This window comes from Microcaecilia unicolor, chromosome 4 (genome assembly GCF_901765095.1).
Source record: "Microcaecilia unicolor chromosome 4, aMicUni1.1, whole genome shotgun sequence".
In the NCBI taxonomy this organism is placed as follows: Eukaryota; Metazoa; Chordata; class Amphibia; order Gymnophiona; family Siphonopidae; genus Microcaecilia; species Microcaecilia unicolor.
This window is the reverse complement of record NC_044034.1, coordinates 36,943,441-36,971,119: the sequence shown is the minus strand read 5'-3', so window position 1 is coordinate 36,971,119 and position 27,679 is coordinate 36,943,441. Positions and strand designations below refer to the sequence as shown.

At 47.1% G+C, this 27,679-nt stretch overlaps 1 protein-coding gene across 1 annotated transcript in view; it reads right to left on the bottom strand.

Annotated features, from left to right (window-relative positions):
* Window positions 1-27,679, bottom strand: part of CCDC81 (coiled-coil domain containing 81) — a 251,340-nt gene that overhangs the window by 197,443 nt on the left and 26,218 nt on the right. The window contains 2 exon segments of the mRNA XM_030200151.1: window positions 9,192-9,345; window positions 16,803-16,864. Of these exon segments, the coding sequence (XP_030056011.1) occupies window positions 9,192-9,345; window positions 16,803-16,864 (216 nt within the window).

The window sequence follows — 27,679 nt, the reverse complement described above, 5'->3', positions numbered from 1 at the left end:
TGGAATGCCCTCCTGCGAGAGATGGTGGAGCTGAAAACGGTAATGGAATTCAAACATGTGTGGGATAAACACAAAGGAATCCTGTTTAGAAGTAATGGATCTATGGAATCTTAGTGGACATTGGGTGGCGACGCCAGTATTTGGAGAACAAAACCGGTGCAGGGCGGACTTCTACGGTCTGTGTCCTGAGAAAGGCAGGGACAAATCAAACTCGGATATACATATAAAGTATTACATACCATGTAAAATGAGTTTATCTTGTTGGGCAGACTGGATAGACCATTCAGGTCTTTATCTGCCGTCATTTACTATGTTACTATCCAGCTTATTTTCGAAAGAGATCGCCGGCAATCTTCCGACACAAATCAGGAAATGGCCGGCCATCTCCTGAACCCGGCCAAATTGCTATAATCGAAAACCGATTTTGGCCAGCTTCAACTGCATTCCGTCATGGAGCTGGCCAAACTTCAAGGTGGCGTTTCGTCAGAGTAGCAAAGGCGGGGCGGGGGCGGGGTGTGGTTTCGAGATGGCCGGCTTCGCCTGATAATGGAAAAAAGATGGCTGGTTCTGACGAGCATTTCGCCGGCTTAACTTGGTCCATTTATTTTCAGGACCAAGTCTCAAAAAGTGCCCCAACTGACCAGATGACCACTGGAGAGAATCGGGGACCACCTCCCCTTACTCCCCCAGTGGTCACTAACCCCCCTCCCACCCTCAAAAAACATCTTTAAAAATATTTTGTGCCAGCCTCAAATGTCATACTCAGGTCCATCACAGCAGTATGCAGGTCCTTGGAGCAGTTTTAGTGGGTGCAATGCACTTCAGGCAGGCGGACCCAGGCCCACCCCCCCCCCCCCCCCCCCAGCGAATGCTACATACCTGTAGAAGGTATTCTCCGAGGACAGCAGGCTGATTGTTCTCACTGATGGGTTGACGTCCACGGCAGCCCCCTCCATCGGAATCTTCACTAGCAAAGGCCTTTGCTAGTCCTCGCGCGCCCATGCACACCGCGCATGCGCGGCCGTCTTCCCACCCGAAACCGGCTCGAGCCGGCCAGTCCAGTATGTAGCAAGACAATACAAGGGAAGACACAACTCCAAAGGGGAGGCGGGCGGGTTTGTGAGAACAATCAGCCTGCTGTCCTCGGAGAATACCTTCTACAGGTATGTAGCATTCGCTTTCTCCGAGGACAAGCAGGCTGCTTGTTCTCACTGATGGGGTATCCCTAGCCCCCAGGCTCACTCAAAACAACAACCATGGTCAATTGGGCCTCGCAACGGCGAGGACATAACTGAGATTGACCTAAAAAATTTACCAACTAACTGAGAGTGCAGCCTGGAACAGAACAACAGGGCCCTCGGGGGGTGGAGTTGGATCCTAAAGCCCAAACAGGTTCTGAAGAACTGACTGCCCGAACCGACTGTCGCGTCGGGTATCCTGCTGCAGGCAGTAATGAGATGTAAATGTGTGGACAGATGACCACGTCGCAGCTTTGCAAATCTCTTCAATAGTGGCTGACTTCAAGTGAGCTACCGACGCTGCCATGGCTCTAACATTATGAGCCGTGACATGACCCTCAAGAGCCAGCCCAGCCTGGGCGTAAGTGAAGGAAATGCAATCTGCTAGCCAATTGGATATGGTGCGTTTCCCCACAGCCACTCCCCTCCTATTGGGATCAAAAGAAACAAACAATTGGGCGGACTGTCTGTTGGGCTGTGTCCGCTCCAGATAGAAGGCCAATGCTCTCTTGCAGTCCAATGTGTGCAGCTGACGTTCAGCAGGGCAGGAATGAGGACGGGGAAAGAATGTTGGCAAGACAATTGACTGGTTAAGATGGAACTCCGACACAACCTTTGGCAAGAACTTAGGGTGAGTGCGGAGGACTACTCTGTTATGATGAAATTTGGTGTAAGGGGCCTGGGCTACCAGGGCCTGAAGCTCACTGACTCTACGAGCTGAAGTAACTGCCACCAAGAAAATGACCTTCCAGGTCAAGTACTTCAGATGGCAGGAATTCAGTGGCTCAAAAGGAGGTTTCATCAGCTGGGTGAGAATGACATTGAGATCCCATGACACTGTAGGAGGCTTGACAGGGGGCTTTGACAAAAGCAAACCTCTCATGAAGCGAACAACTAAAGGCTGTCCTGAGATCGGCTTACCTTCCACACGGTAATGGTATGCACTGATTGCACTAAGGTGAACCTTACAGAGTTGGTCTTGAGACCGGACTCAGACAAGTGCAGAAGGTATTCAAGCAGGGTCTGTGTAGGACAAGAGCGAGGATCTAGGGCCTTGCTGATACACCAGACGGCAAACCTCCTCCATAGAAAGAAGTAACTCCTCTTAGTGGAATCTTTCCTGGAAGCAAGCAAGATGCGGGAGACACCCTCTGACAGATCCAAAGAGGCAAAGTCTACGCTCTCAACATCCAGGCCGTGAGAGCCAGGGACCGGAGGTTGGGATGCAGAAGCGCCCCTTCGTCCTGTGTGATGAGGGTCGGAAAACACTCCAATCTCCACGGTTCTTCGGAGGACAACTCCAGAAGAAGAGGGAACCAGATCTGACGCGGCCAAAAAGGAGCAATCAGAATCATGGTGCCTCGGTCTTGCTTGAGTTTCAACAAAGTCTTCCCCACCAGAGGTATGGGAGGATAAGCATACAGCAGACCCTCCCCCCAGTCCAGGAGGAAGGCATCCGATGCCAGTCTGCCGTGGGCCTGAAGCCTGGAACAGAACTGAGGGACTTTGTGGTTGGCTCGAGATGCGAAGAGATCCACCAAGGGGGTGCCCCACACCTGGAAGATCTGTCGCACCACACGAGAATTGAGCGACCACTCGTGAGGTTGCATAATCCTGCTCAACCTGTCGGCCAGACTGTTGTTTACGCCTGCCAGATATGTGGCTTGGAGCACCATACCGTGACGGCGAGCCCAGAGCCACATGCTGACGGCTTCCTGACACAGGGGGCGAGATCCGGTGCCCCCCTGCTTGTTGACGTAATACATGGCAACCTGGTTGTCTGTCTGAATTTGGATAATTTGGTGGGACAGCCGATCTCTGAAAGCCTTCAGAGCGTTCCAGATCGCTCGCAACTCCAGAAGATTGATCTGCAGATCGCGTTCCTGGAGGGACCAGCTTCCTTGGGTGTGAAGCCCATCGACATGAGCTCCCCAACCCAGGAGAGACGCATCCGTGGTCAGCACTTTTTGTGGCTGAGGAATTTGGAAAGGACGTCCCAGAGTCAAATTGGACCAAATCGTCCACCAATACAGGGATTTGAGAAAACTCGTGGACAGGTGGATCACGTCTTCTAGACCCCCAGCAGCCTGATACCACTGGGAGGCTAGGGTCCATTGAGCAGATCTCATGTGCAGACGGGCCATGGGAGTCACATGAACTGTGGAGGCCATGTGGCCCAGCAATCTCAACATCTGCCGAGCTGTGATCTGCTGGGACGCTCGCACCCGCGAGACGAGGGACAAGAAGTTGTTGGCTCTCGTCTCTGGAAGATAGGCGCGAGCCGTCCGAGAATCCAGCAGAGCTCCTATGAATTCGAGTTTCTGCACTGGGAGAAGGTGGGACTTTGGATAATTTATCACAAACCCCAGTAGCTCCAGGAGGCGAATAGTCATCTGCATGGACTGCATGGCTCCTGCCTCGGATGTGTTCTTCACCAGCCAATCGTCGAGATATGGGAACACGTGCACCCCCAGCCTGCGAAGTGCCGCTGCTACTACAGCCAAGCACTTTGTGAACACCCTGGGCGCAGAGGCGAGCCCAAAGGGTAGCACACAGTACTGGAAGTGACGTGTGCCCAGCTGAAATCGCAGATACTGTCTGTGAGCTGGCAGTATCGGGATGTGTGTGTATAGGCGTCCTTCAAGTCCAGAGAGCATAGCCAATCTTTTTCCTGAATCATGGAAGAAGGGTGCCCAGGGAAAGCATCCTGAACTTTTCTTTTACGAGATATTTGTTCAGGGCCCTTAGGTCTAGGATGGGACGCATCCCCCCTGTTTTCTTTTCCACAAGGAAGTACCTGGAATAGAATCCCAGCCCTTCTTGCCCGGATGGCACGGGCTCGACCGCATTGGCGCTGAGAAGGGCGGAGAGTTCCTCTGCAAGTACCTGCTTGTGCTGGAAGCTGTAAGACTGAGCTCCCGGTGGACAATTTGGAGGTTTTGAAGCCAAATTGAGGGTGTATCCTTGCTGGACTATTTGAAGAACCCACTGATCGGAGGTTATGAGAGGCCACCTTTGGTGACAAGCTTTCAACCTCTCTCCGACTGGCAGGTCGCCTGGCACTGACACTTGGACTTCGGCTATGCTCTGCTGGAGCCAGTCAAAAGCTCGCCCCTTGCTTTTGCTGGGGAGCCGAGGGGCCTTGCTGAGGCGCACGCTGCTGACGAGAGCGAGCGCGCTGGGGCTTAGCCTGGGCCGCAGGCTGTCGAGAAGGAGGATTGTACCTACGCTTGCCAGAAGAGTAGGGAACAGTCTTCCTTCCCCCGAAAAATCTTCTACCTGTAGAGGTAGATGCTGAAGGCTGCCGGCGGGAGAACTTGTCGAATGCGGTGTCCCGCTGGTGGAGATGCTCTACCACCTGCTCGACTTTCTCTCCAAAAATGTTGTCCGCACGGCAAGGCGAGTCCGCAATCCGCTGCTGGAGTCTATTCTCCAGGTCAGCGGCACGCAGCCATGAGAGCCTGCGCATCACCACACCTTGAGCAGCGGCCCTGGACGCAACATCAAAGGTGTCATACACCCCTCTGGCCAGGAATTTTCTGCACGCCTTCAGCTGCCTGACCACCTCCTGAAAAGGCTTGGCTTGCTCAGGGGGGAGAGCATCAACCAAGCCCGCCAACTGCCGCACATTGTTCCGCATGTGTATGCTCGTGTAGAGCTGGTAAGACTGGATTTTGGCCACGAGCATAGAAGAATGGTAGGCCTTCCTCCCAAAGGAGTCTAAGGTCCTAGGGTCTTTGCCCGGGGGCGCCGAAGCATGCTCCCTAGAACTCTTAGCCTTCTTTAGGGCCAAATCCACAACTCCAGAGTCGTGAGGCAACTGAGTGCGCATCAGCTCTGGGTCCCCATGGATTCGGTACTGGGACTCAATTTTCTTGGGGATGTGGGGATTAGTTAATGGTTTTGTCCAGTTCGCCAGCAATGTCTTTTTGAGGACATGGTGCATGGGTACTGTGGACGCTTCCTTAGGTGGAGAAGGATAGTCCAGGAGCTCAAACATTTCAGCCCTGGGCTCGTCCTCCACAACCACCGGGAAGGGGATGGCCGTAGACATCTCCCGGACAAAGGAAGCGAAAGACAGACTCTCAGGAGGAGAAAGCTGTCTTTCAGGGGAGGGAGTAGGATCAGAAGGAAGACCCTCAGACTCCTCGTCAGAGAAATATCTGGGGTCTTCCTCTTCCTCCCACGAGGCCTCACCTTCGGTGTCAGACACAAGTTCACGAACCTGTGTCTGCAACCTCGCCCGGCTCGACTCCGTGGAGCCACGTCCACGATGGGGGCGTCGAGAGGTAGACTCCCTCGCCCGCATCGGCGAAGCTCCCTCCGCCGACGTAGTCGGGGAGCCCTCCTGGGAGGTGGCCGCAGTCGGCACCGCACGCGGTACCGACGTCGGGGACCTCACCCCGGGCGATGGGCCAGCCGGCGCCACGCTCGACGGTACCGGAGGCGCAAGCACCGCCGGTACCGGAGGGGTAGGGCGCAACAGCTCTCCCAGAATCTCTGGGAGAACGGCCCGGAGGCTCTCGTTCAGAGCGGCTGCAGAGAAAGGCAGAGAGGTCGATGCAGGCGTCGACGTCAGAACCTGTTCCGGGCGTGGAGGCTGGTCCGGGCTGTCCAGAGTGGAGCGCATCGACACCTCCTGAACAGAGGGTGAGCGGTCCTCTCGGTGCCGATGCCTGCTGGGTGCCGACTCCCTCTGCGACCCAGAGCTCTCGGTGCCGACGCGGGGAGGAGACCAGTGTCGATGCTTCTTCGACTTCTTCCGAAGCATGTCACCGGAGCTCCCCGGCACCGACGAGGAGGACGTAGAATCCAGCCGTCGCTTCCTCGGGGCCGAGACCGAAGGAGGTCGGTCTCGGGGGGGCTGTACCGCAGGAGCCCTCAGGGTAGGGGGAGACCCACCCGAAGGCTCACCGCCACCAGCAGGGGAATGGACAGCCCTCACCTGCACTCCAGACGATGCACCACCGTCCGACGACATCAGCAGACGAGGTCCCGGTACCACCGACGTCGATGCAGTCGCCCGATGCCTCAGCGCCGATGCAGAGACTCAATGCCTCGATGCACCCGATACACTAGCAGCCGAGGAAGAAGGTCTGGACGCTGACAACGTCGATGCACTCGATGCCCCCGGTGCCGATGCCGACGAAGAGCCCGAGAACAAAACGTTCCACTGGGCCAATCTCGCTACCTGAGTCCGCCTTTGTAACAGGGAACACAGACTACAGTTCTGAGGACGGTGCTCGGACCCAGACACTGAAGACACGACGAGTGCCTATCAGTGAGCGAGATTACCCGGGCGCACTGGGTGCACTTCTTGAAGCCGCTGGCAGGCTTCGATGTCATGGGCGGAAAAATCACGCCGGCGAAATCAAAAGCCGAAATGGCGAAAAAGAGCACCAAAACTTGAAGGGAGAAAAATCTCGACCGGGGCCAAAATGAGGCCTACCCCGACGACGAAAGAAAACTTACGGGGCAAAAACTTTGAAACTACGGGAAGGGCAGAAAACCCGAAAGGGTCTTCCGGAGCACTTCCGAAGCACTTCCCGACTCTTTCACGAAGAAAAGAGGAAAAAAACACGTCGAAAAGGACGCGCGAGGTCAACTCTCCGGGGCACGAACGGCGCAACACGACCGTACCGAGCGCGGACAAAAGAAGACTGGCCGGCTCGAGCCGGTTTCGGGCGGGAAGACGGCCGCGCATGCGCGGTGCGCATGGGCGCGCGAGGACTAGCAAAGGCCTTTGCTAGTGAAGATTCCGATGGAGGGGGCTGCCGTGGACGTCAACCCATCAGTGAGAACAAGCAGCCTGCTTGTCCTCGGAGAATACCTGTTACACTTGTGGTGGTAAATGTGAGCCCTCAAAACCCACCAGAAACCCACTGTACCCACATCTAGGTGCCCCCCTTCACACGTAAGGGCTATGGTAGTGGTGTACAATTGTTTTTATGGGGGTTGGGAGGCTCAGCACACAAGGTAAGGGAGTTATGTACCTGGGAGCAATTTATGAAGTCCACTGCAGTGCACCCTATGGTGCCCAACTGGTGTCCTGGCATGTCAGGGGGACCAGTGCACTACGAATGCTGGCTCCTCCCATGACCAAAGGGCTTGCATTTGGTTGTTTCTGAGATGGGCTTCCTTGGTTTCCATTATCGCCGAAAGTCAGAAATGACCAGGGACGACCATCTCTAAGGACGACCTAAATGTCAAGATTTGGGCGTCCCCGACCGTATTATTGAAACAAAAGATGGACGTCCATCTTGTTTCGATAATACGGGTTTCCCCATCCCTCCACCGGGACGTTTTGTGAGGACGTCCTCAGCAAAACTTGGGCGTCCCTTTCCATTATGTCCCTCCACGTAACTTTTTTAAGTCTAAGTATTTTGAAAACACACCTCCACGTAATGTGCTTTGAAAATGAGCACCATTATGTCTTTGTCCTGTCACAGCTGTTGCACAAAATAATTTCCTTGTCATAAGAAAAAGAAAATAAGGCTCCCCTAACAGCATCTGGAATATATATCAATACTTAATCAGTGACTAAACATACTTCTCTTGAAGCCAGTGACTGAACATACATAGGATGATCCTCCACACACCGCCAAGGACACTAAGGTCCTCCCAAGGACTTTCACTAACTACACCCTCTCCAAAAGACATTACACGATGTGATACCCGCAAGCGAGCCTTCTCTGGAGTAGCCCCCACACTCTGGAATGCATTGCCTGAAAGGCTCCGCTTAACACAAGACTACCTGTACTTCAGGAAGCAGGTGAAAGCTTGGCTCTTCAACCAAGCCTTTAACGGAAGAAGTAACTAACTTGTTAGTCTCACTCACACACAGAAGGATTGACTCGGGCTGCACATACTGCAGCGGGACATGTTTATCCACTCCTACCCTAGCTGAGATAATATTTAACCATCGCTCTGACCTCACGTGCAACTTTTTTCAAATCAATCACCTTACTTTCTAATTCTTCCTACTTTCTTGCTCATCTATATGTTACAACTTTGCCTTACCCTTCACTACCAATTATAATGTTCTAGTACATATTGTGTTGTCATTGCAAGTAGTATACCATGCCATACTTTGTATTGTTGTTCGAATATTTTTACTGCTCTAATTGCCTCCTGCTCATGTTTGATCTATTCTTACTGTACACTGCCTTGAGTGAATTCCTTCAAAAAGGCGGTAAATAAATCCTAATAAATAAATAAAATAAATACTTCTCTTGAAGCTTCTGAAAATGGTTGCTATTAATGGTCTTATAAAAATCATGCAACAATGTGTTACTCACGTAGAAGATAATTTTACAGGGCACTTGGACATGTTTTACATGTTCAGTGTTGCTTGGGGATGTATGTGCATAAAAAGTAGGCACTCAGAAAACATAACACCTACTTTTATGCAATATACTCATAGGCATTCCCAGGGATGAAGAACAGGAGAACGGGTAGGACCAGCACTTATATATACATTTTATAACATATATGCATATGTGCCAATTCCTACTGGTACATATATGCACAAACCTGCGCTTGCCTTGCAGCAGGTACAACTTGTGCGGGATCTTTCAGGTAGTATATTTTATAAAGCCACATATATGTACGTCTTCCCAGTCTAGGCACCCTGTCATTACCTTACCCTCTTTGTGACTCAAAGGTCTCATGCTTTTCAGGGCTGTTATTTACTTATTTGCATTTATATACCATTTTCCTGATCAAGTGATCATTTGAAATAACAGGCTGAAGCTATACCTTAAATTTTAAGGGCATAGGAAGATACCAATTACATACACTAAGACACTGTTCTTTGTTAGAAGTAGATTAGCATCCTTCTCATAGTTTAAAATGCAAGTTCCAATAGAAATCCTGTCTTATTGTATCCATTTTTCTTTTTATCTATGCATTATCATTACAAAAAACTAACATGCATTTTACGAATCTTCTTACCAGTAGCATATATTTTTGTATGTTTAAGTCCATGAGTCTGAACAAGTTTCTCAGTTACCAGAAATACAGGTCTCTGAATCAGAATAAATTTGTTTCCTACATTTAGTGTTTGCCTCGAAAGGGAAAATGTTCCAAGTCCTGGTATCTGGACACCCTGCAATGCACAAAAATAAATTGCAATAAGACAGACAAGAGAGAAATTAGTAGCATACGAGTCCCAATGCTCTCATTCTCAGACAATGTAGCTAGACTGTCCCTGTTGTCAAGGGTGGTGAAGAGCACATATAGAAGGTTTTACATACAGAAAAGGTCTATTGCAAAACTGCACAGAAGTATTCACATGTACATGTATCCGTGCTGACATAAACCATGTGTACTGTTATGTTATCTGCACACAGGCATTAAAGGTAGACTGGGGAGCATTAGAATTGAGTTGCAACTTATGCACGCACTTCATAAACTGTATGTGTACATGCATATCATATGTGCACATATTTACACCTCTGGAGCAGATATAAGTTTATAGTGTGTGCTATTAAGGATAGTTCCGAGATCCTACTTTATAAAGACGAATGGGTGTCTGTTAACTGCACCTTTACAGAACAGGTGCTTTTTTTTCGACATTTCACATTTGCACCCTATGAAATTACCCACTTGACGGGCAATTCTAGAACAAGGTGCTTAAGGATGCTTGTCTCTTTGAAAGGGTAAATGGACAAAAAATTAGCACTTATGAACATAAGCACTGTTCTGTAAGGGTATAGCAGACAAATGAAAAAGGGTGCATACTCATGGGCAGAGCACGGCCCAGATATGGGTGTACCTCCCAGTTATGCACATCACTTGCAGAATACCATAACTTACGTGCACCCTTACTGCATTTAGGCACATGTAGTTACACCAGGTCTATGGCAGCTGTAACTTGCCATGCCTAAAAGTTAGGCGTGCCGATGTCAGGTTATACTAGTATTCTATAATGGAATCTAGGTGTCCAGATGCTGTTATAGAATAGGCTCTCACCATGCAGTATCAGGGCACCTAAAAGAAACGCCTTCAGAAAATGGAAGAAGGAACCGTCTGAAAATAACAAGAAGCAGCATAAGGAGTGTCAAAGCAAATGCAAGGCGCAGATAAAGAAGGCCAAGAGGGATTACGAAAAAAAGATAGCATTAGAGGCAAAAAAACATAGTAAAAAAATTTTTCGGTATATTAAAAGCAGGAAGCCGGCAAAAGAATCGGTTGGGCCACTGGATGACCGAGGGGTAAAAGGGGCGATCAAGGAAGACAAAGACGTAGCGGAGAGACTGAATGAATTCTTTGCTTCGGTCTTCACCGAGGAAGATTTGGGTGGGATACCGGTGTCGGAAATGGTATTTCAAGCGGACGAGTCGGAGAAACTTACTGACTTCACAGTAAACCTGGAGGACGTAATGGGGCAGTTCAGCAAACTGAAGAGTAGCAAATCTCCAGGACCGGATGGTATTCATCCTAGAGTACTGATAGAACTGAAAAATGAGCTTGCGGAGCTACTGCTAGTGATATGCAACTTATCCTTAAAATCGAGCGTGGTACCGGAAGATTGGAGGGTGGCCAATGTAACGCCGATTTTTTTTAAAGGCTCCAGGGGAGATCCGAGAAATTATAGACCGGTGAGTCTGACGTCAGTGCCGGGGAAAATGGTAGAGGCTATTATTAAAAACAAAATTACAGAGCACATCCGAGGACATGGATTACTGAGACTGAGTCAGCACGGCTTTTGTGTGGGGAAATCTTGCCTGACCAATTTACTTCAATTCTTTGAAGGAGTAAACAAACATGTGGACAAAGGGGAACCGGTTGATATTGTGTATCTGGATTTTCAAAAGGCGTTTGACAAGGTACCTCATGAAAGGCTACAGAGGAAATTGGAGGGTCATGGGATAGGAGGAAATGTCCTATTGTGGATTAAAAACTGGTTGAAGGATAGGAAACAGAGTGGGGTTAAATGGTCAGTATTCACAATGGAGAAGGGTAGTTAGTGGGGTTTCTCAGGGGACTGTGCTAGGACCGCTGCTTTTTAATATATTTATAAATGATTTAGAGATGGGAGTAATTAAATTTGCTGATGACACAAAGTTATTCAAAGTTGTTAAATCGCGATAGGATTGTGAAAAATTACAAGAGGACCTTACGAGACTGGGAGACTGGGTGGCTAAATGGCAGATGACGTTTAATATGAGCAAGTGCAAGGTGATGCATGTGGGAAAAAAGAACCCGAATTATAGCTACGTCATGCAAGGTTCCACGTTAGGAGTTATGGACCAAGAAAGGGATCTGGGTGTCGTCGTCGATAATACGCTGAAACCTTCTGCTCAGTGTGCTGCTGCGACTAGGAAAGCGAATAGAATGTTGGGTATTATTAGGAAAGGTATGGAAAACAGGTGTGAGGATGTTATAATGCCGTTGTATCGCTCCATGGTGCGACCAAACCTTGAGTATTGTGTTCAATTCTGGTCACCGCATCTCAAGAAAGATATAGTAGAATTGGAAAAGGTGCAGCAAAGGGCGACTAAAATGATAGCGGGGATGGGACGACTTCCCTATGAAGAAAGATTAAGGAGGCTAGGGCTATTCAGCTTGGAGAAGAGACGGCTGAGGGGAGACGATAGAGGTATATAAAATAATGAGTGGAGTGGAACAGGTAGATGTGAAGCGTCTGTTCACGCTTTCCAAAAATACTAGGACTAGGGGGCATGTGATGAAACTACAGTGTAGTAAATTTAAAACAAATCAGAGAAAATGTTTCTTCACCCAACGTATAATTAAACTCTGGAATTTGTTGCCGGAGAAAGTGGTGAAGGCGGTTAGCATAGCAGAGTTTAAAAAGGGGTTGGACGGTTTCCTAAAGGACAAGTCCATAAACCGCTACTAAATGGACTGGGGAAAAATCCACAATTCCAGGAATAACATGTATAGAATGTTTGTATGTTTGGGAAGCTTGCCAGGTGCCCTTGGCCTGGATTGGCCGCTGTCGTGAAGAGGATGCTGGGCTCGATGGACCCTTGGTCTTTTCCCAGTGTGGCATTACTTATGTACTTATCTACAGTGGGGGAAATAAGTATTTGATCCCTTGCTGATTTTGTAAGTTTGCCCACTGACAAAGACATGAGCAGCCCATAATTGAAGGGTAGGTTATTGGTAACAGTGAGAGATAGCACATCACAAATTAAATCCGGAAAATCACATTGTGGAAAGTATATGAATTTATTTGCATTCTGCAGAGGGAAATAAGTATTTGATCCCCCACCAACCAGTAAGAGATCTGGCCCCTACAGACCAGGTAGATGCTCCAAATCAACTCGTTACCTGCATGACAGACAGCTGTCGGCAATGGTCACCTGTATGAAAGACACCTGTCCACAGACTCAGTGAATCAGTCAGACTCTAACCTCTACAAAATGGCCAAGAGCAAGGAGCTGTCTAAGGATGTCAGGGACAAGATCATACACCTGCACAAGGCTGGAATGGGCTACAAAACCATCAGTAAGACGCTGGGCGAGAAGGAGACAACTGTTGGTGCCATAGTAAGAAAATGGAAGAAGTACAAAATGACTGTCAATCGACAAAGATCTGGGGCTCCACGCAAAATCTCACCTCGTGGGGTATCCTTGATCATGAGGAAGGTTAGAAATCAGCCTACAACTACAAGGGGGGAACTTGTCAATGATCTCAAGGCAGCTGGGACCACTGTCACCACGAAAACCATTGGTAACACATTACGACATAACGGATTGCAATCCTGCAGTGCCCACAAGGTCCCCCTGCTCCGGAAGGCACATGTGACGGCCCGTCTGAAGTTTGCCAGTGAACACCTGGATGATGCCGAGAGTGATTGGGAGAAGGTGCTGTGGTCAGATGAGACAAAAATTGAGCTCTTTGGCATGAACTCAACTCGCCGTGTTTGGAGGAAGAGAAATGCTGCCTATGACCCAAAGAACACCGTCCCCACTGTCAAGCATGGAGGTGGAAATGTTATGTTTTGGGGGTGTTTCTCTGCTAAGGGCACAGGACTACTTCACCGCATCAATGGGAGAATGGATGGGGCCATGTACCGTACAATTCTGAGTGACAACCTCCTTCCCTCCGCCAGGGCCTTAAAAATGGGTCGTGGCTGGGTCTTCCAGCACGACAATGACCCAAAACATACAGCCAAGGCAACAAAGGAGTGGCTCAGGAAGAAGCACATTAGGGTCATGGAGTGGCCTAGCCAGTCACCAGACCTTAATCCCATTGAAAACTTATGGAGGGAGCTGAAGCTGCGAGTTGCCAAGCGACAGCCCAGAACTCTTAATGATTTAGAGATGATCTGCAAAGAGGAGTGGACCAAAATTCCTCCTGACATGTGTGCAAACCTCATCATCAACTACAGAAGACGTCTGACCGCTGTGCTTGCCAACAAGGGTTTTGCCACCAAGTATTAGGTCTTGTTTGCCAGAGGGATTAAATACTTATTTCCCTCTGCAGAATGCAAATAAATTCATATACTTTCCACAATGTGATTTTCCGGATTTAATTTGTGATGTGCTATCTCTCACTGTTACCAATAACCTACCCTTCAATTATGGGCTGCTCATGTCTTTGTCAGTGGGCAAACTTACAAAATCAGCAAGGGATCAAATACTTATTTCCCCCACTGTATATATATAAAAGGCAAGACCAACGTTCTATGAAGCCTCCAGCCGGAAGTGTAAAGCGCCAGAGATATCCGGTTTCCCCATGAGTGAAGGAAAACAGCACAGCACGAAATCCCTCTCTCTGTAACAGTGAAGGACTCAGAGGGGGAGGGGAGAGAGATGCCCTCACTCTCTATGTAACACACAACAGCAGGAAACTTAACACTGAAGGACTGGACTCCAAGGGAGGAGGGGGAGGGAGAGAGGGCAGAGGGCAGGGACACACACTCCCACATGCACACTCTGAAGAAAACCTTGCTAGCCCCCGTTTCATTTGCATCAGAAACGGGGCTTTTTTACTAGTGTACTTATAAAAGAAGGTGCCCACTTACAGAATTGCCTCCATAATACACTTGTTCAAAAAGGTATCCAAAGCAAAAATCACACTACTACAAGCAGCTGTCATAAAAAAACAAAATGGCTGCATACTTGGAGCTAGGGTTGCTAAATGTCTGGACTAGATGGAATTTAGGAGTAGTGTCCAGAAGCCCAAAAGAAGGCTAAAATATATAGAAAAAATTCATTCACTAAAAACGTTATTCCTCCAATTGGCAATGTGGACAGTTCCCAGCAGTTGCACAAGAGCATTTGTTCTATTACCCTGTCTCACACCAATCCTGGCCCCTTGCACTTCTCTCCCTTCTAGTCCTAGATTTTCACCCCATCACTCTGCATCAAAAAACAGCTATCACACACACAGTCTCTTCTACCAAATACTGTAGCATTTCTGCACTTTGAATTGAATATCACACAGCAGGCTAACTAGAGATCATTACACATGGTAAAGTATAATTTTCCGCCTCCTGGAGAGGGGAATGACCCATGGGCGCAGTTTGACAGTTTCATTTGGTGGGGCAAAGGGTGAGGCGTGGTATATTAGCATATTCATTTGCATACATAAATCTTATACATATTCATTATAGTTATTCAAAACACAAACAAGCCTAGAACACTGAAAATGAAAGCCAGCACACATATACAGGACCACAAAAAAAAACATTCAGACAAAAACTGAAATGGAGACCGCCCCCTCCCCTCAAGAAAGCCAGACTCTACAAGCAGGGCAATACTGGTAAGAGAGAAACAGAAATGTTTTTTTCTCCTGTCCTCTGCAAAAAAGAAAGAAAGAAAGAAAGAAAGAAAGAAAGAAAGAAAGAAAGAAAGAAAGAAAGAAAGAAATATATGTTTCACAAAGCAGGCACATCTCAATCTTTAAAAAAATATGAAATAAAAATATTTTTTTTTCTTTTCTACCTTTGTTGTCTGAGCACTTTATTTTTCTGATTGGGCTGGTCCCTCTCTCTTCCACTTTCCATGTGTCAGTCTTCTAAATTCTTTTCCAGATTGGCTTTTCCATTTCTTCTCTCTCCTCTTGTTGTCTTCCTTTCCCATTCATTCACCAAGTCCCACTCATCTTCTGCTCTGTTCCCCTTCCCCCCATACCCCTAGTCGCATCTATCTTCTGCTCCTTCTCCCTCCCCCCACCCACACTCTCTAGTCCCATCCATCTTCTGTTCCTTCTCTGTCCCCCACAAACCCTAGTCCCATTCATCTTCTGCTCCCTCTACCTCCTCCACCAAGCTCCACTCATCTTCTTCTCTGTTCCCCTTCCCCCATACCCCTAGTCGCATCCATCTTCTTCTCCCTCTCTCCTACCCATCCCTCCTAATCCTATCCATCTTATGCTTCTTCTCCATCTGTCTCTCTTACTCCTCCCCCCCCCCTGTAGTCTCTTTTTTTTCACCCTTCCCCACCCAGGCCCGCCCCGTCTCTCTTGATCTCCTTCGAACCGCTGCCACCACCATCACCACAGCACTGCAGTCTTTCAGTGGTGCCCAGTATCACCCCCCCCCCCCCCCCAGTCTTCCAATCCCCCGAGTTGCTGACAGCCTCAGCAACAAAGCAGCACGCACGCTGCTTTAGACCTACCCGAGGCCCTTCTCTCTGCTACAGCTTCCTGCCTACGTGGGAACAGGAAGTTGAAGGAGAAAGAAAGGCTTCCGGGGGCAGGTCTAAAGCAGCGTGGGTACTGCTTTGTTGCTGAGGCTACCGGCAGCAAGGGGGATTGGAAGATGGGAGGCACTGCCCCCCTCTTGTCCCCCCCCCCCCCAAACTATGCCCACAGAATGACTCAACAGAATTAGGGAGAGAAAGAACCTAAAATCAAGCTAGAGGTAGGGGAGAAGGAGAAAAAGAGGGAGAGAGGATCTGGAATTAACTTGGTAGAGGTCCTTAAAGGTCAAATGAGAATAAGAAGGATGGAGAGGGGAAAAAGATGAGAGAGATGGCAGTAATGGGGGTGTTATTGTGATCATTAGGAATACACAGCAAAAGGACTTCTATATGTCAACTGAAAATAAATTGAGATGCTGAGGTCACCACAACATAAAAACAGGTCTAATCAGTTTTGTGGAAAAGAACACACTGAGGTGGTCCTGTGCTACAGCAGCAGGTGAGAACAGGAGCACATGCACAGTGAGGTAACCCAAACACTTCTAGAAAAGTTGCTGGGGTACCATTTCCCGCACAGGGTTCCATCAGTGACATCACCTCATGTGAGGATTCACAGTTCTATTTGTCCTCAGAGAATACTGCCAATGTTTGCATTATTGTACTATCGCAGTCAGTACTCCATCAATCACACTACTGTAAAGTGCTAATCATAGTACTGTACATATCACTGACCCTCCCATAGAATTATAGTAGTGCTATTAAGCTGGTAAACTCCCAAAATATTGAAAGAAAGTTTTTAAAAGTTTGTGAAAAATAACCATTATGAAGTGTAAATCCAAATAAACTGTTTATTATTAATGTGGCTGCAGTTCCCTCTTCGTTGTTATTCATAGAAAGCATCACAGAATTTAGAATCAAGAAACATTCAGTAAGATACAAATCTCACCTTCTGCATGGCCATTTGTCGTTCGATAAATTCAGAAACATTAGCCCAGATATTACAGACATCTGAAATTTAAATAAAAATACAAGTAATGGTATATTTACCCCATTCATAGATTCATATTATTAAAGCAGCAGGGTTAGAAAAATATTCTTAGATAATTGAACTATGAATTAAACTAAAGAAAATCATTATTTATGTTCATATTTTGTTCCATCCCTTTTTATCCATGCTTTCCACCTTACCACACCAAGTGAATGATTAAGAGCAACAGTCCTGGGGAGGAAGAAGGAAGTGGTGAATATGGAGCGATGTGCCTGGAATGGTCTTCCTACCCATGTGCACAAAGCTTCAGCTCTTGCCAGATTCAAATCTAGCCTGTAAACTCACATCTTGAAGTTGCTTTTTAATATCTTAATCCTGCTCATATTACAGAGTTCACGTGTCTGTCCCACACCTTCTTAAACACTTACACAATCTTCGTCTCAGCGACCTCCATATGTTCTGTACCTAGGCCACACTAATTTTTAAGTCAAGGTCATTTTGAATCTAGAAGAACAGCAAAATATCTTCCTATGTGGGGTCATGACACTGCTTACTAACAAGTGACAATGACAACTATCCATTCAAGCCCACTTTTAAACTTTTAATTGGGGGTATACTCGAGGTAGTTATTTCCAAATGCACCCTCTTCTTCTATTGAGAAATGCCTTGTCCATCAAGCATGCAGCCGTTTCCCCTATCAATTTTCTGCTTTCTGTCTCAAGCTTGGGAAGAGAAGCAGATAGTGAATCAAAAACAGAATGATGGGGGCCACCCCAGAGATTTCCAGGCACTGCCATTGGCCCTTAAGCTTTGCATTGAAGAACACAGCTATAGAAGAAAAGGCTAATTGATAACAATTTACAGAACCAGAGTTGTTCTTCAGGTATTTCTAGAAATGTCATATCTATTAAAATAAATGTCACTCCTCAATTTATGTAACAACAGAAAAAAGTAGAGGCTGATCAAGGACAAATCCAACACTGGAGATGTTATGAAACAATCCTTTATTGATGCAGATATAGAGGGACCAGACACAGCCTGTGTTTCGGCATATAGCAACGCCTACATCAGGGGTCAAATGAATAACTCTAAACCCCCCCCCCCCCCCCCCCAAAAAAAAAAAAAAAATTTATTTAGTTGGTACTATTGGTAACATATGTATTTTAGATGTTTCATTTGTTTTTACAAAAGTCTTATTGGTTTTAGAGTTATTCATTTGACCCCTGATGTACATGGACAATTTGAAGCTGCTAAATAGCATCCAGATATTCAGTGAAGATATTGCCATGGAATTTGGATTAGACAAATGTGTCACCCTAGATATTAAAATAGGTGACACCAAAGACACAGAAATTCAGCATAACAAAATCATCAAGAGACTAGAAAGAGAAGGCGACTACAAATATCTGTGCATCCTACAGGCAGATAAACATGGTAAAGAACACAATCACCAAAGAATATATCAGAAGGGTTAGGAAAATCCTGAAGGATAAACTCAATGGTGGAAATACCATCAAGGCCATCAACATCTGGACTATCCCTGTCATTAGATATAGTACAGGAATTGTAAACCAAACTCAGGCAGACCTAGAAACTTTGGATCAAAAAAGCCCTATTAACCATCTTCCCCACAGCATAGATGGATGATAACTGCTTCAAGTATTACAAATGAAAGAAGAGGAAAAATAAGGCCTAGCTGTCTACATTAATAGTGAAAAGGATTCACTAAAACTAGTAGATCAACAAGGCTTACTTAAGGCCAAACAAGTTAAGCAGATCTACAGACAACAACATGTAAGAAACTGAAGAGAAAAAGTAGCACTATAAACCACTCCATGGACAGTATATAAAAGACACTGAAGGAAGTGTCTAAAAATTCAAAATGTGGCAGTGCCTGAAGAAAGGAAGCCTGAAAAATTAAACTGAAGGACTTATGGTGGCAGGACAAGAACAAGCACTTCAACCAAATGCAATAAAGGCTAAATGTCACTCTCAAGGTAAGTGAGCTCTTGTGCTGCAGTTGAGTTGGCACTACCCACCAGGCCTGAAGGCTAGGCAGGTCCCAAATGGCAGCAGGTGAGTTGCCCGGCAGAGGCAAGGCCGGAGCATGGTCCATGAAGGGCCCTGGGGCAGGCCTTAGTTGGAAGACAGGAGTAGACCAGCAAGAACCCAACAGACTTCAACTGGATATACAGAACATGACTGGAACAATGCAGAAGGCTCCGAAACAAAGGTTCAGGAACAAAGCTGAAGTAATTCTCCCAAGACAGGTCTAGGAGACCTGTTGCTAAGGCACTGGTAAGGAAGTCGAGTCCTCCTAAAATACTGCTGGACTGGAAATGATGTTCTCTCCTGGTGCCCCAGCAATGCTGCCACTAGTCCTTTACATCTTTTTCAGCATGTGTACCAATTTCCAGGTTCTTAGCCAATCAGAATCAAGGATCTGCCTAAGCCATGCCCACTCCTCTCCCCTTTCGATGGCATCATTGGATGTACCATCACAGCCCTGCCCCAAACCCAGCTTTTATTGCATAGGCCCACCCCATCCCCGTCCCTTTGGGTAATGTCATGGGAAGACACAACATAACTCTGCCCAGGCCACACACCTTTTCAAGATGGTGACAAGTTGTGGACGTCCCATGGCAGTTCTTGTTTCATACTACTTGGCGCCATCTTGGATGAGTCACGTGATGGGAAGTGACAATTGTTACATCATTCGTCAGACACCACCTCCTGCAGCCTTGGAGAAGTGTGCACAGTTTATTTTTCCCCTGCCCCTTAAACAATTTCTTTTTTACTCACTTTTTTAATTATTATTTATTTATTTATCAATCATACATATAACTACCAAGTAAACAACTATATAGGGTACAAATGAAATCAGAAAAAAAGCAAAGGAAATCATAAATCCAAAAATTATAATACATACATCGTCCACAAATAGGAAAAAGGATCAAACCTATAAATGGCAAGTGACCGACTCACCTGCAAATGCGCAGTAGAGACTTCCCTCTTTGTCCCGCCCCGCGTCAAGACGTGATGACGGGGGGAGGGGGGCGGGACAGAGAGGGAAACTGTGCGGAAGGGGAGGGAGGGAACCACTGACGTCGCTACCGCTCCCCCCCCCCAAGGTAGCCGCTACCGCCCCCCCCCCTTCACCCGGCCCGGGCCCTCTCTTCGTTATTCAACTTACAGCAGCGCCGAAACAGCAGCAAGCAGCTCAGGTTCAGCTCCCGTCGGCCTTCCTTCCCTGCCTGTGCCCCGCCCTCGCCGACGTGACGTCACACGAGGGCGAGGCACAGGCAGTGAAGGAAGGCCAACGGGAGCTGCTGCTTGCTGCTGTTTTGGCGCTGCTGTAAGTTGATAACGAAGAGAGGGCCCGGGCCGGGTGAAGGGGGGGTGGTGGCGACTCCGGGGTAGGGGGGCGGTAGCGGCTACCTTCGGGGGGGAGGGGACATGGGAGGTCTCAGAAGGAGGGGGGGGTCTTGGAGCTGGGAGGGCTGGACTGAAGGGGGCCTTCCAGCTGGCTGGGAAGAAGGCAGGGGGGGGTCTTGGGAGCTGGGGGGGCCTGGGGTCTTGGAACTGGGAGGGAGGGAGGGCGGGGGGCCTTGCAGCTGGGAAGGGGGGAGGACTGGAGCCTTGGAGCTGGGAGGGAGAGCAGGGGGCCTTGGAACTGGGAGGGAGGGAGGGCCTGGGGCCTTGGAACTGGGAGGGAGGGAGGGAAGGGGGCCTTGGGAGCTGGGGGGGAGGGCCTGGGGCCTTGGAACTGAGAGGGAGGGAGGGCGGGCAGGGGGCCTTGCAGCTGGGAAGGGGGGAGGACTGGAGCCTTGGAGCTGGGAGGGAGGGCAGGGGGGCCCTTACAGTTGTGAGGGAGAGCAGGGGGCCTTGGAACTGGGAGGGAGGGAGGGAGGGAGGGAAGGGGGCCTTGGGAGCTGGGGAGGGCCTGGGGCCTTGGAACTGGGAGGGAGGGCGGGGGGCCTTGCAGCTGGGAATGGGGGAGGACTGGAGCCTTGGAGCTGGGAGGGAGGGCAGAGGGGCTCTTACAGTTGTGAGGGAGAGCAGGGGGCCTTGGAACTGGGAGGGAGGGAGGGAAGGGGGCCTTGGGAGCTGGGGGGGAGGGCCTGGGGCCTTGGAACTGGGAGGGAGGGAGGGAAGGGGGCCTTGGGAGCTGGGGGGGGAGGGCCTGGGGCCTTGGAACTGGGAGGGAGGGAGGGCGGGCAGGGGGCCTTGCAGCTGGGAAGGGGGGAGGACTGGAGCCTTGGAGCTGGGAGGGAGGGCAGGGGGGCCCTTACAGTTGTGCGGGAATGGGGCCCCTTACAGTTGTGAAGGAGAGCAGGGGGCCTTGGAACTGGGAGGGAGGGAGGGAGGGAGGGAAGGGGGCCTTGGGAGCTGGGGGGGAGGGCCTGGGGCCTTGGAACTGGGAGGGAGGGAGGGCAGGGGGCCTTGCAGCTGGGAAGGGGAGAGGACTGGAGCCTTGGAGCTGGGAGGGAGGGACAGATGGGGCCTTGGAGCTGGCAGGGAAGGAGGATGGCAGGGGGCCTTGCAGCTGCAACGGGAGGGGGGCCTTGGGAAAAAAAACATTCCAATACGCGCCCGTTTTAACGGGCTTAACGGCTAGTACAACATATAAAAGAAACATTTGTAAGGAAGAAAAAAGAAAAGCATTAGAAAGGAGCACTACCCAAGTCCCCCTCCATCAGCCAACCCTAACAGTAAGCATATAGAATCACACAACATTATTAACTTCTTTGGATTTCAAAAATTCTTCCAATTGCTTGGGATAAAAAAATTGAAATTGCTTAGCCTCAAAGACAACAAAACTTAGACAAGGAAATCTTAACACAAAATTGGTTCCTAAGGCTTGAACTGTAGGCTGCAAGGCCAAGAAAGCCTTACGCCTCATATGTGTTTCCCTAATTTTTGATCCCATAATGTAATGGAAGTTAATTTTAAAGATTGTTTTTCAACCCTGTCTGGACCGACCAGTACACTCAAGGTCTGTATTGTTCATTAGAAGTAATTCTGTTTAAAAATGGTTGTTTAACTTTGATTGTATGAAAATAAGTTGTAATGCAGAAGATAAGACACAGCTCTAACTAATTTGGTATGTGAAGGGGAGGATGGCACTTGTTTTTCCGGGCCCAGCTTGGCCACCTGGACTTTGGAAAGCATGTGACCATGTTCCCACGGTCCTAAATAGAGAAGCATTCTGTAACTTTCCATAGCTCTGAATATTTATTTATTTTATTTATTTATTTATTGCATTTGTATCCCACATTTTCCCACCTTTTTGCGGGTTCAGTGTGGCTTACAATATGAGATGAATGATGGAAATACAGTTTGTTACAAATTGGTTATGGATTACATTGTGCAGAGTTATGCGAGACAATCGAAGTGTCGTTAAGGAATGTAACAATGGAACACAAACATTGAAACATTGGAAGGAGACAATGAGAGCTTAGAGGGCGATAATAAGGCATAAAGACATATGGTATGCATATTTCTGTGAGTAAGGGTATGAGTGATGTGAGATTACGGGGGATGAGAGTTTAGAAGTGGATGTATGATGCATTAGTGAACAGCGAGTGTGGACTTTATGTGTTTTGGCTCTTTCCGTAAATTTTTTCAAAAAGATGGGTCTTCAATAATCTGCGGAAGGAAGCTTGCTCATGGATCGTTCTTAAGTTGCGTGGCAGTGTATTCCAAAACTGCGTGCTCATGTGAGAAAAGGTTGACGCGTGTAGCGTCTTGTATTTCAAGCCCTTGCAATTGGGGAAGTGGAGGTTGAGGAAGGTTCGGGATGATCTTTTGGCGTTTCTGGGTGGTAAGTCTATTAACTCAGACATGTAGGCTGGGGCTTCGCCGTGAATGATTTTGTGGACTAATGTGCAAACTTTAAAAGTGACGCGTTCTTTGAGTGGAAGCCAGTGCAGTTTCTCTCTTAGTGGTTTTGCACTTTCATATTTTGGCTTTCCAAAGATGAGTCTGGCTGCCGTATTTTGGGCCGTTTGAAGTTTCCTCAGTGTTTGCTCTTTGCAACCTGCGTATAGTGAGTTGCAGTAATCCAGATGGCTGAGTACGAGGGATTGTACTAGGCTGCGAAAGACGGATCTTGGGAAGAATGGTCTTATCCTTTTCAGTTTCCACATGCAGTAAAACATCTTTTTAGTTGTGTTGTTTGCATGATTTTCGAGCATTAGATGGCGGTCGATAGTGACTCCAAGGATTTTTAGCGTTTCTGAGATTTGAAGGTTTAGGTTTGGTGTGTTTAAAGCGGTAAATTCCTTTGTGTTGTATTGGGAGGTGAGTATCAGGCATTGAGTTTTTTCTGCATTTAATTTCAGACGAAATGTATCTGCCCATGTGTTCATGATGTGTAGGCTTTGATTGATTTCGTTGGAGATTTCGTTGATGTCTTGTTTGAAAGGGATGTATATTGTCACATCATCAGCGTAGATATGCGGGTTGAGGTTATGGTTTGATAGGAGTTTTGCCAGAGGGATCATCATTAGGTTGAAAATGGTTGGTGAGAGAGGTGATCCTTGTGGTACTCCACATTCAGGTGTCCATGCCTTAGACGTGGTCGAATTTGATGTGACTTGGTACGAACGTTGGGTTAGGAACCCCTTGAACCAATTCAGGACATTTCCTCCAATGCCAAAGTATTCGAGTATGTGTAATAGGATTCCGTGGTCAACCATATCGAAGGCACTTGACATGTCAAATTGTAGGAGGAGTATGTTGTTGCCAGTCGCAATTATTTGTTTAAATTTAGTCATAAGGGTGACTAATACTGTTTCTGTGCTATGATTCGATCGGAATCCTGATTGGGCATCATGCAGTATTGAGTGTTTGTTTAGAATATGCGATCAGAGCCTAATAAAAAGGGAGGGCTTGTCACAGCAGAGTGGGGGTTCATCTGTGGCAGACGTGTCGTGCAGAGGGTCTGTTCCTGGTCTGAAGCTCCTAGCTCTCGCTGTGAACCGGGCCCCCTCCAGCTGATAAGAGCCTGGATGATGGAGACCAGTGATGTTGTATGTATAGTGTATTATTGCTTCATTTCCTGGTCTAATAACTCTTTGCATTGCTTAGGTGTAGAGACCAGTAATGTAAAGATTGTTTATACAGCTAACCATTGTGTGTATATATCCTAATCATTATAGAATTTAGCTCCTCTAATAAAGGTCTTATTTACTTATTATGAATCCAAAAGAATCCACAGTAGTCTGTGTCAGTGAGACAGGCTGTAAATCCATAGCACTGCACATAAACAATGACTCAAGATACCTAAAAGAAAGTCTCAAAATATTATTAAGGTCCAGTTCCAAAGTGAAAGTCACCACCAAAGTAGTTCTATGTGTAATAACATCTAAAGATGCCTCCAGAAAAGATGTTAAATTCATGCCACCCTCCTTCTGGGCCTGTTAACCTGAAACTTACAACCTCCTAACATCAGGTATATATTGGGCCCTAGTAAATGGGGGCAGCAATTCCAAAGGCAGATTTAGAACATTCACCGTGTATTTCTTAAACATTTACACAGGCAAAATGAGAGGAGACTTAGGAAAATTGAGAAGTCATAAGAACATAACAATAGCCATACTGGGTCAGACCAATGGTCCATCTAGCCCACTGTCCTGCTTCCAACAGTGGCCGATCCAGGTCACAAGTACCTGGCAGAAACCCAATTAGTAGCAAATTCCATGCTACCAATCCCGGTGAAAGCAATGTCTTCCCCCATGTCCAGCTCAATAACAGACTATGGACGTTTCCTCTAGGAACTTGTCCAAACCTTTTTTAAAACCCAGATATGCTAACCGCTGTTACCACAAACTCCAGCAGAGATTTCCACAGCTAATTATTCTTTGAGTGAAAAAATATTTCCTCCTATTTATTTTTCAAGTATTTCCATGTAATTTCATTGAGTGTCCCCTGGTCTTTGTACTTTTTGAAAGAGTGAAAAATTGATTGACTTCTACCCACTCTACATCACTCAGGATTTTATAGACCTCAATCATATCCCCCCTCAGCCATCCCTCTTCAAAGCTGAAAAGCCCTAACCTTTTTAGCCTTTCCTCATGTGGGAGGAGTTCCATCCCCTTTATCATTTTGATTACTCTTCTTTGAACCCTTTCTAATTGCGCTATATCTTCTTTGAGATATGGTGACCAGAATTGAACGCAGTACTCAAGGTGAGGTCACTCCATGGAGCACTACAGAGGTATTATAATATTCTTGGTCTTATTCTGCATCCCTTTCCTAATAATTCCTAGCATCCTCTTTGGTTTTTTGGCCACTGCCGCCGCGCACTGGGCAGAAGATTTTAGTGAATTGTCTACAATGACAGTAGATCTTTTTCTTGAGTGCTGACTCCTAAGGTGGACCCTAGCATCAGGTAACTATGATTTGGATCATTATTCCCAATGTGCACCACTTTGCATTTGTCCACATTAAATTTCATCTGCCATTTGAATGCCCAGTCTTCCAGTTTCTTCTTCCTCCAATTTTTCACAATCCGCATGTGTTTTGACAACTTTGAATAGTTCTGTGTCATCTGCAAATTTAAATCACCTCACTCATCATTCTGTTTTCCAGATCATTTATAAGTATCATTTATAAATAGAACCAGCCCCAGTACAGATCCTTGTGGCACTCCACTATTTACCCTCCACCACTGAGAAAAACAAAAAATTATTTATTTATTTAGATTTTGCTCACACTTTTTTCAGTAGTAGCTCAAGGTGAGTTACATTCATGTACACTGGATATTTCTCTGTCCCAGGAGGGCTCACAATCTAAGTTTGTACCTGAGGCAAGGAGAAATTAGATCTTACCTGCTAATTTGCTTTCCTTTAGTCCCTCCGGACCGGACCAGGATTGGACTGTTGGGTTGTGCCCGCCTACCAGCAGGTGGAGACTGAGAAAAAACTCTGACTCTAGAGAGCCAATAGGAGCCCTGGCCATGTGACCTTAGCCTCAGTATTTGAATAACAAAGCAGGAAAGAAAGAAAGAACTTCTGTGCCGTATGGAATCCTAGCAGCCACAAATTCCTCGGCAAAACCGAGTACTAGAGCTCACCAGCAACTCTCACCAGAGAAGTGGTATGGCCCATTTGTATTAGAGCTCGCCAGCAACTCTCACCAGAGAAGTGGCATGGCCCATTCATATTAGAGCTCACCAGCAACTCTCACCAGAGAAGTGGCATGGCCCATTCATATTAGAGCTCACCAGCAACTCTCACCAGAGAAGTGGCATAGCCCATTCATATTAGAGCTCACCAGTAACTCTCACCAAAGAAGTGGTATGACCCACTTAAGATTTCATATATATTCCATCAACTGAGCTCACCAGCAACTCTCAAAGAAGTGGTATGACCCATTAAGGTTTTATATATATATATATATATATTCCAGCAACTGAGCTCACCAGCAACTCTCGGCAGAGAAGTGGTATGACATATTTAAGGCTTTATATATATTCCAGCAACCGAGCTCACCAGCAACCACCAGAGAAGTGGTATGGACCACGCAAAGTCTTTTTTTTTGTTTTGTTTTTGTTTTTTAAACATTCCACGTGTGGTAAAGGAACGAATACACTTCCAAACTTAATAAAAGAATCTAAAGAGTTGATAGAATATGGGAGGGGCCTGGTCCGGTCCGGAGGGACTAAAGGAAAGCAAATTAGCAGGTAAGATCTAATTTCTCCTTCCTTAGCATCCCTCCGGACCGGACCAGGATTGGACTGTTGGGAAGTACCAAAGCAGTAATCTTACGGGAGGGACAGACATTGAGAATGTGGTAGAGTCCCTGAAGACACCCAAACTAGGATGAATACGAAGCCAAAGCTTGACGATCCAAGAACCGCCAATAAACTAAATAGAATGACTACAAAGCAAAAAAGCTGAAGCTGAAAAGTCCAAGCGACGCTGAACATTGTCCCCTACCAAGTGGCCGCTATATATTGTCCCCTACCGCACTATCAGTGCAGCGCAAAGGACAGAGAGACTCGAGAAAAAACGACTGAAAGAAGGATGACAAAGGTAGAAGCAGAGCCGCCTGGCAACAAAAAACTGCAATGAATCTACCCCAGCTGAGAAAGTGGAAACCGAAATCCTGAAGTACAATACTCCAGATATTGTAGACTATTGCTGACCTAGCAACAGATTGGAAGTATGTAAAGCCTGTCAGTGAAAAAGTACTTGATCACTAGAAGCTAAATAGGTAAAAACAAGAATGCAGTTAAATACTATGCAGAAGAAGAAGGTACCTAAATCCTTGCTGCAAACTAGACTGAAGGTCCAAATAAACTGACAGCCGCTGCAGTTACCCAACATGAAAAAAAAAACATATCTCAGAGCGCAATTCAACTGAGAGAGAAAGAATCATCTGTAGCTGTTGCCTCTGCAAGCCAATCACCTGAGACTCTTGTCGTAGACCCCAATTAGTGAAAACGGGAATAAATCAACAGTAGACACTTGTTAGTACCTTTCATCTGTTAGAAACATATAGAAGTCCATAAAACACTACACAGTTCCAGGAACAACATGTATAGAATGTTTGTACGTTTAGGAATCTAGCCAGGTGCTCATGGTCTGGATTGGCCGTGGACAGAAAGGTGGGCTCAATAGGACCTTTGAGCTTTTCCCAGTGTGGAATTACATATGTACTTATGTAGTAGAACTATAAATATACATATATATTTTCACAGATGCAGCCATCAAAAAACTGGTCACTGTGTATATGCTCCCGGCATACCTGCAGGAAGAATGCTCAATCTCAACCACCAGACCACTAGTGAGAATACAGAGGCCAACTGAGCGGAAGGATTCCATCAG